Below are 20,901 nucleotides of genomic sequence, written 5' to 3' on the forward strand. Positions count from 1 at the left end.
AAGACAATCTTATAAGAATTGACTAAGGAATAAAAGATTAAATTTCTCTCTTTCTTGTTCCCTATAGGATGCAAAAGGTACATTGGAAAGGTAAGTTTCCATTCAATGCAAGGTTATTCAGACAGGCATGGGGTATGAAAGAGTCTGGATGGATGAATGGGGCTCACTGGGATCCATAATATTGGAGTTCCCTGAGATTTTTTACCAAGTTGGTCCCTAAGATCTCTATACAACCTTTATAATGAAGTGTGTTCTGCTTATAGGAATGAGGAGCTACTTCTTCAAAATCCAGTAGTTGCTTCACCCAGATGGACCATGTACCCCATCACTGGCATGAGAGAAATGTTGCTGAAATTCCACAGTAAGTCACCTCAATTGAAACTTCAGTATTGCCAGGAGCCCCAATATGGCTTGCAATGTGCTCTATATTGGCACCCTATTCAATATCGATCTGAGTATTTCTCAAGTTGCCTGTGGGAGATTACAGACTCCTTGAATTCAGTATTCTCTAGAAGAATAGATAAGAGTGAATCACTCTGTGGTCAGACATTTAAAAATAGGTTAAAAGGTGGAATGTTTATCATCTCTGCCTTTTAAATTATATATTGAAAAATCATTATGTCAATAGCAGTACCTCTTTCAGGGCCATATCACGTACATGACCATTTCTCTTTATTTTTCACTGCCTGGTTTACTGCTTGCCCAGAGTTGTTTCTTAATCACAGGTTGTTAAACATCCAAGGAATGCCTTAAAGAATAAAGTCACCCATAAAGCTAATATTGGGAGGATCCTAAAAGTCATCAATTCCATCTGAATCATCCTCATTTTTAAGGGAACTGAGGACTACCAGCAAACTAAGTCACTCACCCAAGTGAGTGTTAGAAACAGGACAACCCTGGGCTACTAGATGGTGCAGGGGATAAAGCACCAGCCCTGGATTCAGGAGGCCCTGAGTTCAAATTTGGCCTTACACACTTGAAACTAGCTGTGTGACCCTGGGCAAGTCACTTAACCCTCACTGCCCCACAAAAAGAAAGAAAGAAACAAAAAAACAAACAAAAGAATGTTGAGAAACAGGACATCCTCCTAAAGAGTAATGATATAACTCCTTTGGCTGGTAGTAGGAAATCCTTCAATTTGTTAATCAAATTCCAGAATCTTGGAACCAGGGTAAATGATGCTTTTCTTTTATCTACAGGAGACATAACTCTGGATCCTGAAACAGCCAATCCTCATCTCATTCTGTCTGAAGATTTGAAGAGTGTCACATATGTTTCTGTCCCACAGGTTGTGCCTGACAACCCCAAAAGATTTGACTTTGCTCTCTGTGTCTTGGCTGCCCAGAGCTTCACCTCAGGGAAGCACTACTGGGAAGTAGATGTGGGGAATAAAACAGAGTGGGAAGTGGGCATCTGTAAAGAATCAATCAGAAGGAAGGGTCATGTCCCCAAGTTACCTGGGGATACACGGACCCTTGTAGGCTTGACATTTAGAAATACCTTTCGCCTCTGGTGTTCCAATCATAAAGTTCATGTAACCCAGCCTCTTTCTAAGGTGGGCATTTTCCTTGATTATGAAAGAGGCCATATAGCCTTTTACAATGCTTCAGATGGAACTTTCATCTACAGTCCTGCAGATTATGGTTTTCAAGGGGCTCTTTACCCTTGTTTCTTTCCTTGCTTTGGAAAGGGGAAAAAGACTTCTGGTTCTCTATGTGTCTGCCCCAGGAGTAACTAGGAGAATGATATGAAAAATGAGAATGGCTAAAATGGGATTTTCAAATTCAAGTAACAAAAAACAACCTTTAAAATGACTTTCCATTCATTAGAGCTCATGTTGAGTATATCAATGATGCTGTATATCACTATAAAAACAATAAAAACAATAAAAAGCTGATATTGAATATCAAAACTAGTGTGCCTCACTTTGCATCAACACCTAGTGTTTAACACCTTACTGATAACTCACAGAGAGAATTGGTGATGCTCAGACTAGTAAATTATATAGTTTAGGGTCCTACTTTGCCCCAAAGGGACCTGAATATTATGGTATTTCATTGCTTCAGGAAGTCAACACAACATCAATTTTTATATCAGTTCATTTCCCTTTTCACAGGAATGAGCATTCCCTCCAAATATTTAGATCACAGCACATCTATGCATCACCACTATACATATTTATTGGGTTTGGTCCCTGAAAAGCACAATATATTTCCATGGCCATCCTGGAAACGTTTCTTCCACTATAGTAGGTATTGATCACTTCTTCTCCCCCTCTTCCTCCTCCTCCTTTGGTTTGTTAAAAAAACACAATTTCATTAGCTGTAGCCTGTCCCTGTATAAAAAATCCCGTCATATTTTCTGTTAGCAAATACCCTTAACAGATCTCTATGAGGATCAAAAAGTGACTTAGTCATTAACTAATGTACATCACAATTTCTCTTTTCAAAAATATTCTGGGGCGCACCCACTAGCTGCACACTAGGGTGCCTCCTTCTCATGAGAAGAAAATAAAGAGCCTTTGTCACCTCCCTGCTGAGTTCCTGAGAATTATTGAGAAGGGGATGGATTTTTCCCTCACAACTGGAGGTCTCACAGAGATGTAAGGAGATGTGGGGCCCTCTCGGTTCCAGCACTCCCAGTGCTCTTTGCCAGTGATGGTCGGAACCCTGAGGGGGCCACCCCCAACTCCTGAGTCCAAGGAACTCAGCAGAGAAATTGCTAATGCAGGGTGGAGGATGCTCACCAAGGGCATACAAATTTATCAAAACAGGGACTCTCGTGGGGAGGAAGGAAAAGCCAGAGCTCTGGTTTCTTAGGCTCATGTTGGGGAGTCATTGCTATACATATTTTGCAGGGGTATTGGGTAAATTTATGAATGAAAACTTATCTCCCAGGATTGGGAGGATAGAGCAAAATGTTATTGGGGTTTAGTATAATGTTTTGTTTGGGGGGGAAAGCCAGGAGAGAGGTCCCTGAATTTCATCTCTTGAGAAGAGAGCATGGTGCAGAGGCATGGCTCTCTGGAATGCCTTTCTCCCTGAGTCGAGATGAGCAGACATTTGTGTGTGTGTGCGTGTGTGTGTGTGTGTGTGTGTGTGTGTGTGTGTATGTGTGTGTATGTGTATGTGTGTGTGGTGCTGGTCCAGTGGGGTCATCATCTGACTGAAGGGGTTACATTTTTGTGGAAAGGCCATCCCCCACTGGTGGTGGCTGAGGGAATTTGGGTGAGGGGTGTCTCCGGATCTCTTAGGTCATCTCTCTCTCCCCCTCACACCATAGGGATAGCAGCCACACCGAATCTTGTCTTCCCTGGGGGTGGGGGAGCCTGGAGTGAAGGGTGGTGGTCCTGGAGTTACTTGGTGTGTCTGTCCTTTGGTTTGGTTTCCTGGGGAGGAGGTTCTTTTAATTTGCCCCAGGGAACTTCTCAGGTAAACTAGGCCCATTAGAAAAATAAAAGGGTTTGCTTGGGGAATGTGGGGGAGGCCTATGGCTCCTTCAAGAGTCTGTTAGATCCGTTAGCCCCAGGCAATTCATTTGCTTGAGAAAGGGGAGTGTGAATTCAGTGCCTTTTCTTAGAAAAGAGAAAGTTATGTATCTATAATACTTGTGGGATTTAGGAGGCTCATTCTATTTGACAGTTAATTTGTTGCAAAGAAATGAATACTAAGGCATCCAAATTGTTGCACTAAACTGTGAAGGGGATCTTGTTGTTTTAATCTGGACTTATTGGTACCTATATTGCCCTCCTCCTCATTGATTCAGATAAAAGTTTTCTATTCATAGAGATTTTCATTCTTTTACATTAATTGCCTTTATTCTGACTTATCAGATCTGAGCAAACAAGGTGCCAACTATCCACGGGGAGAGGGGACTCGTTTCCCCCCGCCCTGTATTCCATGAGGCTTGGCAACTTGTGTTCTTGTATGGTAACCCTGATGATCACCCCAGCTGGCATGATAAACACAAGGTTGAATTTGGCCATGGTATCTGGTACCAATGGTATTAGATTCTTTATGATTCTTAATTGTCTAATATTAAATTAGAAGGGTATAGGAGTATAACTTTATGCACTCCTTTGCAGATGGATTGGGGAAGTTTTTAACATCTCAAGTTTGTTTCAAGAGAAGTAGAGGAGGGTAACTTATAGAATGTTTTGTTATGTTAAATAATTTGTTAGATAAAGCTTTGAACAGCATGGGGCATTCGTGGAATCTCTCACTGTAACAGCTTTTCACTTCTGCTGCAGGATCCTGCGGTTCCTGGATTCTCTTTCTTGGTTTTGGGTGTGCCAAGGTACCAGGAGGTTAGAGTCCGTAGGTTCCAGGCGCACCAAGCAAGTTGCCAGGTAGTTAGAGTCCATAGGTGCCAGGCATGCCAATAAGGGTGCCAGGCAGTTAGAGTCCATAAGCACTGGGTGTGTCAAGTAATGTGCCAGGAGATGCCAGGTAGTGTGCCAGGTGGGGGTGGTTCCCAAGAATTCAAAGGGTTCCTTAAAGATGAGGAATGCCACCTCTAGTGATACAGCAAAGGAAGAAAGTACACCTCCCCAAAATTCCCAAAGACAGCCCTTTGGGAGACAAATTAGAAATTTGGGATAAACTCGAGAAGTACAGAGGAAAATGCAAGGAGTGCTAAAATATTTTTGCTTAATATGGGCTGGGGTTCCCCTCAAGGGAGGTTCAGTCCTTTGGCTAAATTTGGGTCTAATGAAAATCGGGTATGCCAAGCCTTAAATGTATATGTTAATAGTAAAACCCCCCAAGAAGATTTGGATATCCTTACTTGGGAAGGGAAACAGAATTCCTAAAAATAGAAATGAAAGGCATATTTCTCAGATATTTCTGGCCTCTCTGCCTCTGTTTCTTTACTCTGACAGAAGGGACTTCTGGTCCAGACTCTTCCTCTAGAGTTTCTAGCTCACCAAGTTAAGCCTGGAGACTGGGTATTGATAAGAACCTGGAAGAGCAACAAATTATAACCTGCTTGGGAAGGGCCATTCCTGGTGTTACTTTTCACTGACATTGAAGAGCGAAACTGGACTCACTACTCACTACTCTCAAGTAAAAGGGGAACCTTTTCCAGAAGAAAAAACAGAGCCAACACATGAGCAGTGGACTGTGAATAAGGAATCTGATTTACTGAGGGTGAAGTTTAAAAAGACTTTAATGTACAATATACCAAGCCTGGTACAAAAAGGGGGGAGGGAGGTAACATTTTGGGTTAGTGGGAGCTGCTCAGGCAAACAAGTAGTGGAGGAGCAAAAAGGATTTGGTATATGGGCATCTGAAGGAGGAACTGATCCCAGAGGAAGAATAGGAATATCCTTTGAAAATCCCATGGATCCTACATCCCCCTAAGACGCCAGAAATTTAATTTAATTTAATTTAAGACTCTAGAAATAACCTCTCCAAGTCCAGAAGGGAAATTAGGAAACGCTGAAACTCTTGATTTACAGGCCATTGAAGTTAAGGATGTGAGACAGACAGTGGAGACAGAGACTAGATTTGGAGATTCAAATGCTCAGATGGAATGGGTCAGTGTTTTGGGAAGATCAGCCGTCCATACTCAAAGTCCACATTTTAGCCTGGAGGGGTTCTGGTGTCTCCTTCAATTATACCAGAATGGGTTGGCAAAGGGTGAGAATTTCAGAGATTTCGAGCTACTCTTTCCTGTAATAAAAAGGATAGCAGAAAAGATCATACCCACTTTTGTTGAAGTCCCAGGAAACCATTCCGCCTGTCTCTCCAGATGGGTGAGAGGTTTTCTGGTCTTGGGTAATATGAGTTGTGTCCAAACAAAGAAAGTAACCGAGACCAACTCGGTAGATTTTTCAGCCCTGATCCTCCCCTGAGCCCACCTATGGTAGTATTGTGGTGGAAGACCAATCTTACCCCCTAACTGGGCTAGGACTTGTGGGTTGGTGCGGCTGGCCACCCCATTTACCATGGCATCTGAGCATTTCTCCAAATCTGAGTCTAAATCAAGAAAGAAACACAGCCCAGAGGGGCAAAAAGGGTCATCTGATGCTCTAATCTGCCTCGATAGCGTAGGATTCATAGATTTAGGCCAAAAGGCAGAGGAGATATTCAATAAATCGAATGAGAGGAGCCAAATAGTCAAAACTAAAGAGGAGGGATTGTGAGAAAATGCTTAGTTGTCTCCTCTCAATGTGGATATAATAGTCAGTCATACTCCCCCTCACCTGTTTGTAGGACAAAGGTCTCAGATCTCCTCCTCCCCCTCAGGTTAACAAGGTCACATGGTTCAAGGAGCCCTGGTCTCAATAAGGTCCACTTCAGAGTTGTGTCCATATAAGGAAGTATAAGGTCTACTCCTGAGTTATGCCCATACAAGGAAGAGGGGTGGGAATACAGCATTCCAATTAGCTAGTTTTTGTGAGTAGATTGTAACCCTTGAGTAATCAGACCAGTAATGAAAAAGGGGAGGGTCCATTCACATTAGGGACTAGGGTATAAAACAGGGCCTGCAAGCCCCCTTTCTAGGCACCCACTAGCTGCACACTAGGGTGCCTCCTTCTCATGAGAAGAAAATAAAGAGCCTTTGTCACCTCAAAAAAAAAAAAAAGATTCTGGGAGCAGCTAAGTAGAGCAGTGGATAAAGCACCGACCTTGGAATTCAGGAAGACCTGAGTTCAAATCCGGCCTCAGACAGTTGACACTTACTAGCTGTATGACCCTGGGAAAGTCATTTAACCCTCATTGCCCAGACCAAAGAAAAATTAAATTCTGTTTTCCTGAAAATGTTATAATCAATAGAGAAATACTTTCTCCCTAATTTATGTCATTTACTGATATTTTAAAAACCATATTTTAACATTCTTTTTTGAATAAAAATATAGATTTTTTCAAGAATTTTTCAAGAATTGCATTATACTTTCTTTTTTTTTCTTTTTTTTTTTTGCGGGGCAATGGGGGTTAAGTGACTTGCCCAGGGTCACACAGCTGGTAAGTGTCAAGTGTCTGAGGCTGGATTTGAACTCAGGTACTCCTGAATCCAGGGCCGGTGCTTTATCCACTGCACCACCTAGCCGCCCCCTGCATTTTACTTTCTAAATACTAAATACGTTCTAAATTTGGATCTCCCAGGGTTTTTTTTTTTTTTTTGTCTGAATTTCTTTTCTCAACCTGACTAATATGGAAATGTTTAGCATGACTCTACATGTATAATTTAAATTGAATTGCTTGAATTTTTAAGGGGGATGATGGGGAGTGAGGGAGAATGTGAATTTGGAATCTAAAGTTTTAAAAAATGGATGCTGAAAATTGTTTTTACATGTAATTGGGGAAAATTAAATTCTCAATAAAAAAATTTAAAATATATTTCAACTTTTGGCAGTGACAAAAAAATCTTATTTTATCATTGAGTAGACAGTTTGGGGAAGGTGATACTTAAAACTCCTAAGAACTTTCTCATTATTCTAGCAGTTAGAAGAGCAAAGGTGTGAGTTGAATATGAAGGCATGATATATATTAAAAACAAAACACAACATAAAATTAAGGGTTGAGAGAGGAATTCACAGGGAAAAAGAGAAAGGGAGAGGCAGAATTGGGTAAAATTTCTCCAATAAAAGAAGCATGAAAATATTTTACATTTGAGGTGGGTAAAGTGAGGGAATTTTATTCTAATCAGAATTGGCCCAAAGAGGGAATAACATACACACTTAATTGGGTATAGAAATCTATCTTATCCTATGGGAAATTAGGAGGAGAAGGGGGTAAGAGAAGGGTGGGATAAGAATAGAGTGGGCATATTGGGAGAGGAAGTCTAAAGAAAAAACACATTTGAGAAGGGACAGGGTAAAAGGAGAGAGAATGAAATAAAGAAGGGGGAAACTGGATGTAGGAAATAAAGTTAAAAATAATAAATATGAAAAAAATGAAGCAAGTTTCTCTCATAAATGAAGTAAGTTTCTCAAACATAAATGAATCAAATTTATAGAAGAGCCATTTCCCAATTGATAAATGATCAAAAGCTATTCACAGTTTTCAGATGAAGTAATCAAAACACTGTATATCTATCTAAAAATTTCTAAATCACTATTTTAAAAATAAAAGTATTTTATTATTTTCCAGTTACATGTAGAAATAGTTTTCAACATTTTTTATATAAGATTTCCAATTTAAATTTTTTCTCCCTCCCTCCCCTCCCTTCCCCCTCCCCTAGACAGCAGGCAATCTGATATAGGTTATATATACATAATAACATTAAACATATTTCTTCATTAGCCATGTTATACAAGAAGGATCAGAGCAAAAAGGAAAAACCTCAAATCAGAAAACCAACAGCATCAAAAACAAAAGAAATAGTAGCGTCTAATCAGCATCCATATTCCACAGTTCTTTTTTTCCCCCTGGATTTGGAGAGCCTTTCCCATCATGAGACCTTTGGAACATTCTTGTTCAGATGGATTTGTGAGGAGAATCTAGTCTATCACAGTTGAACAACACATAATATTAATGATACTGTGTATAATGTTTTTCTGGTTCTGCTCATTTCACTCATCATCAGTTCATATAAGTCCTTCCAGGTTTCTCTGAACTCCACCTGCTCATCATTTCTTATAGCACAATAGAATTCCATTACACTCATATACCACAACTTGTTCAGCCATTCCCCAATTGATGGGCATCCCCGGAACTTCTAATTCCTTACCACAACAAAAAGAGCAGCTATAAATATTTTTGTACATGTGGGTCTTTCCCCCCCCACTTTTTATTTTAATCTTTTTGGGAAAAAAGACCCAAGAGTGGTATTGCTGGGTCAAAGGGTATGCACAACTTTATAACCCTTTGGGCATAATTCCAAATTGCTCTCCATAATGGTTGGACCAGTTCACAACTCCACCAACAATGCTTTAGTGTTCCAATTTTTCCACAGCTTCTCCAACATTCTAAATCAATATTGATTGGAGAAATGCAAATTGAAGTACTACCACATACCTATTAGAATGACTTAATAGGTCAGAAAATGAAAATGACAAATATTGGAGGGGATATGGGGAAAAATGAGATATTAATGGACTGTTGGAAGATTTAACTGAATCACCCATTCTGTAGAACAATTTGGAACTATTTCAAAGGGCTATACAACCATACATACCCTTTGACCTAGCAACACCACTATATCCCAAAAGAAAAAAGAAAAAGGACATACACACACACACACACACACACACACACACACATATGTATGTGTTTGTCTGTGTGTGTGTGTGTAAGTAAATTAGGAGAGGAAGGAATAATTTACCTTTCAGACCTTTGGAAAGGAGAACAGTTTATGACCAAAGAAGAGATAGAGCATATTATGAAATGCAAGATGGATGATTTGGACTACAGTATATATTTGACTACATTTTGACTAGAATGCAGTGTGTGTGTGTGTGTGTGTGTGTTTGTGTATATGTATATATGTATATATATGTGTGTGTATATATATATATGCATGTGTGTGTATATATGCTTGTTTGTATGTGTGTGTGTGTGTGTATACACACACACAATATTGTCAGCTCTTTTCTGGTGTCAACAACTTGGAAATTAAGGGGATGACCATCAAATGGGAAAAGGTTAAACAAATTGTAGTATGCGATTGTGGTGGAATTCTATTGTGTGATAAGAAATTATGGGCAGGATGCTCTCAGAAAAACCTGGAAAGACTTATATGAGCTGATGCTAAGTGAAATGTTCTGTGTGTTAAGCAACATCAATGTTCTATAATGATTAGCTGTGATTGTCTTAGCTCCTTTCACAATGCAATGATACAAGACAATTCTGAAAGCCTTTTGATGAAAAATACTATCCATCCCCAGAGAAAGAATGGATGGTGTCTGAATATGGATTGAAGCATCCTTTTTAAAAAAAAAAAACTTTCTTTGTTTTTCTTGATTTCTTTTTTTTTCTTTTTTTTAATGTATGAGGTATTTTATTTTTTCCGTTACATGTAAAGATAGTTCTCAACTTTTGTCCATACATGCTTTACAATTTCAGATTTTTCTCCCTCCCTCCCCTCCCTCCCCCCTCCCCTAGACAGCAGGCAATCTGATATAGGTTATATCTATATATCTCTATACATATACATATAGATATATATATATACACACACACATATATATACACATAATAACATTAATCCTATTTCTGCATTAATCCTGTTACAAGAGAAAGAATCAGAGCAGTGATGCAAAACCTCAAAATAGAAAAAAAAAACAACAGCACCCAAAACAAAAGAAATAATATGGTTCAATCAGCATCTATACTACACAGTTCTTTCTTTCTTTTTTTTTTTCTTGGATTTGGAGATCCTCTTCTATCATGAGTTCCCCGGAACTCTTCTGTACCATTGCATTGGTGAGAAGAATATAGTCCATCACAGTAGGTCAACACTCAATGTTGATGATACTGTGTACAATGTTCTTCTGGTTCTGCTCATCTCACTCATCATCAGCTCACGTAAGACCCTCCAGGTTTCTCTGAACTCTTCATGCTCATCATTTCTTACAGCACAATAGTATTCCATTGTATTCATATACCACAACTTGTCCAGCCATTCCCCAATTGAAGGGCACCCCCTCAACTTCCAATTCCTTGCTACCACATGAAGAGCAGCTATAAATATTTTTGTACATGTGGGTCCCTTTCCCCCTTCCATGATTTCTTTGGGCAAAAGACCTAAAAGTGGGATTGCTGGGTCAAAGGGTATGCACAGCTTTATGGCCCTTTGGGCATAATTCCAAATTGCTCTCCAGAATGGTTGGATCAGCTCACAGCTCCACCAACAATGCATTAGTGTTCCAATTTTCCCTTTTCTTGATTTCTAAAATCTGTTTTCTCTCACAACACAACTACAAAGGAAACATGTTTGAGAGTCCTGCACATGCATAATGAGTTGATTGCTTTCTCAACTGGGTAGGAAGGAGAAAAGGAGAGAATTTGAAACTCAAAATTTTTGAAATGGAAGTTAAAAATTATTTTTCCATGTAATTGGGGAGAATAAAATACTAAGGTTTAAAAAATAATGTTAAAATATTTTTCAATATTATTGAAAATAAAATTTTTATTGAGTTATTTAACAAAATATATAAAATATATTAAAAAGAAAAATGTCTACCTTCCAAAAAAATAAATGAAAGACAGATACAATCCCATTGGAAAGATCAGAATCAATGTTAATAAAAGGATTTCTTAAGTTAACAGGAGAAATTTACTAGGCAATAAAAGTCTTCCTTTGATGCTTCATTATGGCCAACATGTGAACCTGAGTCACGTTACAGTGAATTAAAAACTCAAGCTACTACTATATTGCTGGAAAAATTTCCAGGATGTTCATCAAAATAGATGCTGCTATTCAGGGACTGACCCCCATAAATATGTACAGTGGTCATGCATAGATGGGTGGTGATCTAAAATTTTGTAGGGAATGCTTGTACCAGTGAAAAGGGAAATGAACTGATGTAAAGAAACAAATATATTGTGGTGAGCTCCTCAAGCAACGAAATAACATAATATTCAGGTAAGTCTGGGGCAAAGCTGGTCCCTAATTCCCTTAGCAATTGGAAATCCCCACTATTACAAAAGTCTGCATGAATGAATAGTCTTCTGCTCCTAAGATGTGCAATTCTATTTTACAGAAGTCATATATAGTATATGTAGATCTATAAATATATGTGCATTTGGTCACATACAAGTATAAATTTATACATAGGTAAATATATATATATGCATATATGTATGTGTGTGTGTGTATATATATATACATCTCAACAATTTTTATGCACTTACTTTGTTAAAGGAACTATAATAATCCTGAGAAACATTAGTGCCTGGATCTAAGTTGGAGGGAAGTTTTAGACTTAATTACTACAGAACTCTGTGTAAGTGAGCTAAGCTAGGAACCTAAGCCCCTTTCCATACCTAGGGCCTGAGCTAGTAGAAAGGAGGAGGGGGTAAATATCTCCAATGTGTTGCAAAGCATATCTGTTATTTTACCTTTTCAAATAAATATTCCTTGGAAAATGTCCAAAGTCACATATACCTGTATATACATAGATATGTGTATATAAATTTGTTTATATATGCATGTACACATATGTTATACAGAAATGTGTTATATATACACACATATATATGGACAGATAGATAGATAGATAGATAGATAGATAGATAGATAGATAGATAGATAGATAGATAGATAGATGTTTAAATATACACATGAAGTATGGTAATATCTTAGACTGATCAAGTTTATGTGACATCCAATGTTTTGAGCTATAGGAAAACCATTTTGCTTCTGTACATTGGCTAGTCTGATCATGGTAAATTATCTCTTTAAGTTATCAGTGAGTTGTTGAACACTAAATGTTGATATGACATGAAGCACACTAGTTTACAGTATGAAAAAGGTAGACTTTATTTTTATTGGTTTTGATAATGATACACATTATTGATATGCACAACATGGGTTCTAATGAATGGAAAATCATTGTAGGTATTGTTTTTAGTTCCTTGGATTTGAAAATCTCGTTTTAGTAATTCTCATCTTTCACAGCATTACTGCTAGAACAGATACATAAAGATCCAGAAGTATTTTCCTTCTTTCTAAAGCAAGGAGAAAAGTAAGGGCAAATAGGCCCTTGAAAAACATTATCAGGAGGACTGTAGATTAGAATTCCCTCTGTTGCATTGTAAAATGCTACATGACCTCTCTCATAATCAAGGTAAATGCCCACCTTATGAATGGGTTGGCATACACAAACATCAAAACTTGAACACCAGAGGCAAATGATATTTCCACATATCATGGATACAAGGGTCCATGTATCCCCAGGTACCTTACAGACAAGGCCCTTCCTTCTGATTGATTCTTTACAGATGCCCACTTCCCACTCTGTTTTATTCTCCACCTCGACTTCCCAGTAGTGTTTCCCCGAGGAGAAGCTCTGTGTAGCCAAGACACACGGGGAAAACTCAAATCTTTTGGGGTTGTCAGGCACAGCCTGAGGGACAGAATCATATTTGACACTCTTCAAATCATCTGACAGGATGAGATGAGGATTGGCAGTTTCAGGATCTAGAAAGATATCCCCTGTAGAAAAAAGAAAAGGCATCATTCACCTTGGATTCCAAAGTACAGAGGTTAATAACAAACAGAAGGATTCCTTAATCTTGGGACAACATCAGATTGTGGGATTCTAGCCACAATACTCAGCCACTGGAAATGTATCATTTTCTCAAGATGGTTGTCATATTTCTGACACTTATTGGGTGAGTGACTTAGTTTTCTAGTACCTCAATTTCCACAAAAAAAAAAATGAGGAATATAGAGTTGGACTTCATGATATCTAACAAGCTTCCAGTGTTAAATTTGTTAGAAGTTATGTTTCAAGACATTTATTGAATATTTTCAACCTTTGATTAAGAACCAACTCTGGCTAAGCAGTATACCACACATTGAAAGATATAGAGAAATAGTCATTTAGGTGGTATATACCTGAAAGAAGTGCTACTACTGGAAGAACTATTTTTCAAAATATAATCAAAAAGGAAGAGATGATAATGATTCCAATATAGGAAGAAAAATTTTTAAAACCAATTTTAGAAAGGCTGACCAACAGAGGGATTCACTCTTTTCTCTTCTTCCAGGGAAAGCTCTCTTCTAGGAGTTTGTAATCTCTCTGGGGCAACTTGAGACATAAAGAGTTCTAAAGCAAATAGAGAGCCAATATTGAGTGCATTGCAACCAATATGGGAGCTCTTGTGAATTCTGAAGTGGCAATTGAGGTCACTATGGATGACTTACTATGGAAAGTCAGCAGCATTTCTTTCATGCCAATGATGGGGTACATGGTCCATCTGGGTGAAGCAACTACTGGATTTTGAAGAAGTAGCTCCTCATTCCTATAAGCAAAACACACTTCATTACAAAGGTTGTATAGAGATCTTAGAGGCCAATCTTGGTAAAAAAAAAAAATCTCAGGGTTCTGCAATTGCATGGATCCCAGTTAGCCCCATTCATCCATCCAGACTCTTCTTTCAAATCCCGTCCCTATCTGAATCACTTTGCCATAAAATGGAAACCTACCTTTCCAATGTACCTTTCATTCCCTAGAGGGAAGAAAAAAGAGAGAATTAATATTCTACTTATTAGTCAATTCCCATAAATCTTTTTTTTTTTAGTGAGTACAGACTTCCCACAGTCCAATTTCTCCCTGGTGACTATTTTCCAGGGAAAATATTGCAAATTATTGGAAAATATTGCACAAAAGTACCATAACATTGCTAAGAACCTTGCCTTGGACACTCTTTCATTGCCTTGATGCCAGATGTCCCCCTTTTCAATGGGAAAATCACTCCAGTGTGAAAGAAGTATGATTTGTAACTATCTCTGATCTCCTTCTATCTTTACAGAAAATTCATCTGACAGATACAACTTCTTGTTTTCACATTGTAAGAGAACAAAAAGTGAATAAATTAGAAAAGTGTTGAGGGCCTGGGAGACTGGAAGACATCCTTTGTTCAAGTGGGTTTTGGTGGGTAATATGGGTTCTGAAAATAGAGACATTGTCAAACCTTCTACAGATGAATTATGTAAATAGCTCAGAAACTTGAAGAAAGATGTGGATTTCAGGGTCTCATTTTTAGCAATGTTCAACTTACTTAAGTACTCCCTTCACAAAGCCCAAGGAAGCAAGAAAACCACCAGGTCTGACTCATCTAACACTAGAGAGGTGCTGTTGCATACATTGCTTATTGGGCTTAAAGTAGAATACCAGAATGGGGTACAGATGTCAGATCTTATTTAGGCCAACTCATGATGCATGATTGCCATCTATAAAATTTCAGAAAAACAATCACTCAGCCTGCATTTAAAGTCTTCCTCTAGTAGGGAAATCACCACCTCCAGAGAGAGACCAAATGATTTTGGACAATATCGGTGCAGATTGAAAGCCTTCCTTGGCCTGCAGATTAAGGGACTTGCAATCATCAAGACATGAGCTCAGGAGCAGCTAGGTGGCTCAGTGGATAGAGCACTGGCCCTGAGTTCAAATCCAGCCTCAGACCTTTGACACTTACTAGCTGTGTGACCCTGGGCAAGTCACTTAACCCCACTTCCCTCACCAAAAAAAAAAAAAAAAAGACATAAGCTCAAATACTGTCTCTAACACCAAAGTACTGAGCCAGGCTCTGAAGTGCTCTGAACCTCAGAGCCCTCCTACTCTAGAATAGGGATAATACTTATTTTCTTGCCAACCTCAAAGGATTCTTTTGTCTAAACATTAAGAAAATAGATATGAGTCACATTGGAGTCTTGAAGCAACAAATGAATTGGATGAATTGTCTGGTAATTATTCAATCCATTGGCCCTAATTCTTTCCTAAGAAAAAGATTGTCTAATCCCCATAGTTGTTAGATTTGCAAGTATTTGAATATGCAAGTACTTGAATTGAAATATCAATTCCCTCCCCTTCCACCTTCTCTTCCCTTGTTCTAATGCATCTCAATTTTTGTTTAAAGCACTTACCTGGAGTATTTCAGTGGGAAGCTTCTCAAAATTTTTATCTATCTCTGACATCACCATTTGCAAGTTGTTGATATGTTGGGTCATTCTTGCCCTGCTCTCCTCAAACTTCGCCAAGTTGTCTTTTACTTGCTTTTCCAGTTTTTGCAGATGTAGCTGTTTTTCTTTTGATAAGACCTGGTGCTTTTTCTCAAACTCAGACTTAAACAATTTTATCACAGCTAGATCGTCCAACTGTAATCAAAGATATTAAGATAAAAGAAAGAAGTGAAGAGTCACTAAGTGTCAGGGTCAGCATCAAACATTTGTGTTTGATGTGAATTCCCATTGCCCATCTAAGCAGATTCATTGGCTATGATACCAACAGGGCTTTTCCATCTGCCTTGCAAAAATTTCTTCCTATAAGCTCATTAAGGTATACTGTCTCTTGAAGGCCCCTTTCCTAAGGATTAGTCAATGACAGAAAGGAGAGAGAATTTTCTTTTAAAGGAAGAGGCCTCAAATGTACAGCACAGATTGTTTCTCTCTAAAACTGGTCAACACACATCAGAAAATTGATTCTTTATAAAAATATTTTAGTGTGTTTGTTTCAACACTAAGTTCTTCTAGAGATATTTATATGTATGCATTCAAATGTGAATCCATAACAGCAAAAATGTGTTACTACCTTTGTTTATTAATATAGATCTCTTCCAGTAAACAATTAGACTTTCTTCCCTTTCCATCATTAACTATTTCTTCTATGAAAAGTGTTCAAGAAACAACATATTTACAAGTTTATCACCAAGAAACACCAGAGACACTAATTTTAAGTTGTGCTTCTCTCACTTACATTTCAATTCTAATTGAATTTCCTTCTTTTTTCCCCTTAAAGTATTGTTTATTCTCCTACAAGAAAAGCCAAATCTTAGTAAAACCTCTATTTTATATCAAAGTGACCCCCAATGTTTTATAAAGTTATTAAACTTCCTGGGCCTTTACCTTGGTCATTTCCCAGTCCTGAAATGCAGTGTCTCTTCAACTCTGCCTTAGTCAGTTGTGTTCTTACCTAACCCTAACCCTAACCCTAACCCTAACCCTAACCCTAACCCTCCTTCAGCTTCTCCCAATCCCCACAGTCCTCAATGTCTGTGGTTCTAGCTTCCAAATTAAATGTGGTTGATTCTTCTTCTATTTGTTCTGTATTTACTGAAATACTTAAATCTCCCAAGGTAAAAGGTTGTTTCTTCCCTTTGACATTTATTTCCAGAGACTATCAAGGTACCTTACACAAAATAAGCCCTTTTTAGAAGTTTAATTTTGGGGGTGGGAGGGCTAGGTGGCACAGTGGATAAAGCACTGTCCCTGGATTCAGGAGGACCTGAGTCCAAATCAGATCTCAGATACTTGACAGTTACTAGCTATGTGACCCTGGGCAAGTCACTTAATCCCCATTGCCCCACAAAACGAAAACAAAAACAAACGAAGCAAACAAAAAAGTTTAATTGATTGACTGATTTTGTTTTTCTCTTTCTCACTCCACAGTACTATTATTTGCTACGAGGAATTGTGTCCCACTATCTTTGAGTGTCAAGATAGCCATGATGTAAGTTCATAACCACTTGGAGCATATTGAGTAAAACCCATAGCCCCCACATATTTTAAAGGCTCACTCTTTGACCATCCCTGCTCCACTTATTGCCTGCCTACACCAGATTACTAGGAAGCCCTGCTCCTAAAAGTACAAATGCATTTGGGAGAGTCAAGTGGAAAAAATTGGAAGTGACCCTTCTTCCAGCATTCTGGAAGTGATAGGGCAACTACCTCCTCAGGCTCCTTTCTGAAGCAGTGTTATGGTTTCATATCAGTCACTCACCTTGAGCATTTCCACAGACTGCTGCTCTGAGGTCATTGGCTGATTGAGGACCTCTTGGGTCTGGCTGTCCTTGCTCTCCCTATTGGCCAAGTTGTCCCTTGATTCCTTGACCAATCTTTGCAATTGTAGTCGTTCTTCCTCCAAAAAGAACAAGTGCATTTTCTCATATTCAGATAGAATCAGAACCTTGAGAGTCTCGCCATGCACCTTTCATAGAAGAATTAGGATAAAAGAAGGAAAGAGGAGTCAATGAGTGTCAGAGTCCAGGTCAGCATCAAATATTTCTGCAGCTACTACTTCCTTTTGTCTGTCTGAGCAGATTATTGGACCACGTTCAGACATACCTTTACTAACTGCCTTCCTCAATTTTTTTCACCAGCAGCCAAAATAAGGTGCACTCTTTTGCCCCCTAAGGAGTACTTGATGATGGAAAGTCCAGGAGTGTTTTGTGTAAAGGAATTAATGAATACGCCAATGTATACTAGACATTGATTCTTTCCCAAACTGTCTAAAGCCAAGTAGAAAAAAATGTTTTTTTTTTTCTGCATACATTGTAGGTTCTTTATACTTCCCTTTATATCAGTTAGCATTCCAACTGAAAAGGGCTTTTAGGAGCCAGGACACCTGCCACATTTACCTCTAAAAACAAACCAGATACTTACCTCAGAATGAATCTGTCTTATTTCCTCACCTTCCAATTCCATTTGAAATTTCTGCTTCTCACCCTTTAAAATATTCCATTTCTCTTGGAGCTTCTCCTGCAAGGGGGAAAAACAAGTCTTATTCCAATTTCTGTTTTGTACCGAGAGTGTCCCCACTTGATCATGGACATAGTGGCTTGAGCAGACCCTCTATCTTTTCTAGAATTAACCGTGAACAGATCATCTTACCATGCACTGACCAGCTGCCTTTTCCAAAAGAAGAACTTTATGCTCCTTGTGCTCTGTACTTAAAAAGCAAGGCCCACACAAGGGCCTTTGGTCCTCCTCACAGAACAAAGTCTCTTCTTTCCCATGTTTCTCACAGATTGTCAGGGCCCTCATGCTCTGCAGTAAGTGAGGTCTAAGCATCTTGCCAATGATTGACAGATTCTGTAGCCTCCTATTGCACAAAAAGTATCCAAATGGAATGATTGCTTTGCAAGTAGGACACTTCTGTGGTGTGAAGGTTTCATTCCAGAAGCTGAGAAGACACACTTTGCAAAAGCTATGTCCACATTGTATAGTCACTGGTTCAATGAAATAGCCTGAACATATCGCACAGGTGAAATTCGATTTCAGGTTTTCACAAAAGGTTTCAGCATCCATGTTCCTAAATCTGGGGTGAAAAATTCAGTGAAAATTGGATTAGGGCCTTCATATACTATAGAAGGCATTTTCCACCTATGGGGCTGACTGATTTGCAGGGACTGAGAAGCAGAGGATGACCTGGACCAGAAATGAGCCATATCCTCCCCACCTTCTAAGCAGATGCATCAGAGAAACCAGTTTTCTGGTCCGCCCCACCCCGATTTGAGCAGGGAATTGAGACTTCTGGGACACAGAAATCATGGGGTGATGTATGATTCTACCTTATGGCTGTGCCTCCTCTCAAGTATTTTTTAAAATAAGTTTCTTTTTTTAATCTCTGGGTTGATGGTTAGTTTTCCTAAATTCTTCTCCTTCCCACCCCACATCCAGGCCAGACTTCCATGATTTGTGACTATTAACCAAGAAGGCAACATATGACACAGGCTTAGTCCTGCTTCAGGGGACAACTCTGTATCCATCCTTGAAGAAGAAGATCACTGAGGAAGTCCAGAGTCTTTCCTACCTCCTCCCCATCTCTAGTCCTCTTTTTTGTTTTCTTTTTTTCTTTTTTCTTTTTTCTTTTTTAGTGAGGCAATTGGGGTTAAGTGACTTGCCCAGGGTCACACAGCTAGTAAGTGTTAAGTGTCTGAGGCCGGATTTGAACCCAGGTACTCCTTGACTCCAGGGCCAGTGCTCTATCCACTGCACCACCTAGCTGCCCCTTGTTTGTTTGGTTTTTTAAGTTTAGGTTTTGGGGGTTTTTTTGAGTGGGGTAATTAGGGTGAAGTGACTTGCCCAGAGTCACACAGTTTTTACTTGTCAAGTATCTGAGGCAGGATTTGAACTCAGGTCCTCCTGAATATAGGGAGTGTACTTTATCCACTGTGCCAACTAGCTGGCCTCTCTAGGCCTCTTGTAAAAGACACAATTCTACCGTCATGTATTCATGCCTTTTGGCCCAGGGGAACATGGAATCTGATAGTCCTAGAGCTCAGCCTGACCCCTCTCTTATAAGGACCCAAGATGGTGAGATCTCCCATCTTTTGCTACTTATCCCTCCCACCTTCTATTTATCTTATTCCCCATATCAGAGTCACCATATTCTAGGAAAGAGGAAACTTCTTTAGTTTTTCCTAAGTTTTTCCAAAGGTACTAGTTTACCTTAGTTTGGGGATAACTGATCTCATTTCCAAGGGTCAGGGCAATTATGTTTTTAATTATATGAAATAGTACCAGGGTAGGGAAAACCACAAATCATCACATCTTTCCCCAGCATTGCCTACTTCTTAATTAAACTGAGATGTATCTTGTCACCTCCCACAGTTACTATCCATGTACTGAACTGAGATATCTTGATCTTTCTAAATGAACAGAATAGAAAAATCTTCTCAAGGGAAGCTTACCTTCTAGTCCTTTCTTCAAGGATCGTCAATTCAGGAAGGGGAACTCAAGCTCCTTCCTCTGAGCTCTGGCAGCAAAGAAGATGGCAGAAGCAACTTCTTGGGTTCTTTTATAGGCCCTGCTTCATTTAGCCCCTCCCCTCCTTCTATCCCCAATGTGTAAAGTGCTATGCCCTATTAGTGCTTATAGACTCTGCTTTGGTAGAGTTCTCACCTATGTGAGTTGTCACCTTTCTACTCAAACCTGGCAATAGGCCTCAGTGTTCACAATGGTTTTCACACATATAGGTGCAGTTTGGCCAAGGAAGGAGAACCAGATCAGTAGTGATCAGGTCCAAATAATTTCAGTCTCCTGTACTGGCTATTGATATTAGGGGACAGTATAACTGATCAGAAAGTGATTCCAGAGGGAGCCCTGTGCTAGTGGTGTTCACAGGACCTAATGCTTAACTCCATTGTTTGTAATCAGTTACAGTTAAAGTTCCATGTAGAAAGAAGTGCTTGAGGTACCAAGGTTAAACACAAGACTCCTAGACAAAGTTTCAGGACAGAGAGTAGCAGCTAATACTGATTGCAGACCTTGAGCAACAAAATGGGCATGAGTAATGCAATTCTTGAAGGAAAAAAATGTTCATTTTTCTTTTAAAATAGCAAGTTAAAAATAAGTAATATATATTTTAAAATACCAATAATACAAACAAAAGTAGAAAGTGTTTCTTAATTGCTTATGACAATTTCAGGGGAGAACATTTTTACTGTTAATTATGTTGTTGTTTTTCCCCAATTACATGTAAAGGCAATTTTCTTTCTTTCTTTTTTT

At 38.9% G+C, this 20,901-nt stretch overlaps 2 protein-coding genes across 2 annotated transcripts; one reads left to right on the forward strand and one right to left on the reverse strand.

The window, feature by feature from the left end:
* The first annotated feature begins 330 nt into the window (after positions 1 to 330).
* Positions 331 to 1,738, forward strand: LOC122732302 (probable E3 ubiquitin-protein ligase TRIML1). The gene is made up of 2 exons (XM_043972374.1): positions 331 to 361; positions 1,200 to 1,738. Exons 1-2 carry the CDS (start codon positions 334 to 336, stop codon positions 1,736 to 1,738), a joined length of 567 nt encoding a protein of 188 aa, XP_043828309.1. The 5' UTR covers positions 331 to 333.
* A 2,496-nt stretch (positions 1,739 to 4,234) lies between these two features.
* LOC122732303 (probable E3 ubiquitin-protein ligase TRIML1) lies at positions 4,235 to 18,699 on the reverse strand. The gene is made up of 8 exons (XM_043972375.1): positions 18,283 to 18,699; positions 18,055 to 18,150; positions 17,393 to 17,599; positions 15,541 to 15,771; positions 14,101 to 14,123; positions 13,819 to 13,916; positions 12,851 to 13,104; positions 4,235 to 4,570 (listed from the first exon to the last, which is right to left on the reverse strand). Exons 1-8 carry the CDS (start codon positions 18,697 to 18,699, stop codon positions 4,235 to 4,237), a joined length of 1,662 nt encoding a protein of 553 aa, XP_043828310.1.
* Positions 18,700 to 20,901: the final 2,202 nt, after the last annotated feature.

Source organism: Dromiciops gliroides, chromosome 6 (genome assembly GCF_019393635.1).
Source record: "Dromiciops gliroides isolate mDroGli1 chromosome 6, mDroGli1.pri, whole genome shotgun sequence".
Taxonomy (NCBI): Eukaryota; Metazoa; Chordata; class Mammalia; order Microbiotheria; family Microbiotheriidae; genus Dromiciops; species Dromiciops gliroides.

Excerpts from the sequence above, each read along its gene's own strand:
- LOC122732303 (XM_043972375.1), bottom strand. The coding sequence starts at position 18,699 with ATGGATGCTGAAACCTTTTGTGAAAACCTGAAATCGAATTTCACCTGT. Across the intron at positions 18,151-18,282 it reads AGGCAGCTGGTCAGTGCATG|GAGAAGCTCCAAGAGAAATG; the intron begins GTAAGATGATCT and ends TCCCCCTTGCAG. Across the intron at positions 14,124-15,540 it reads TTCCCACTGAAATACTCCAG|GGAATGAAAGGTACATTGGA; the intron begins GTAAGTGCTTTA and ends TCTTCCCTCTAG.
- LOC122732302 (XM_043972374.1), top strand. The coding sequence starts at position 334 with ATGAGAGAAATGTTGCTGAAATTCCACA. Across the intron at positions 362-1,199 it reads AATGTTGCTGAAATTCCACA|GAGACATAACTCTGGATCCT; the intron begins GTAAGTCACCTC and ends TTTTATCTACAG.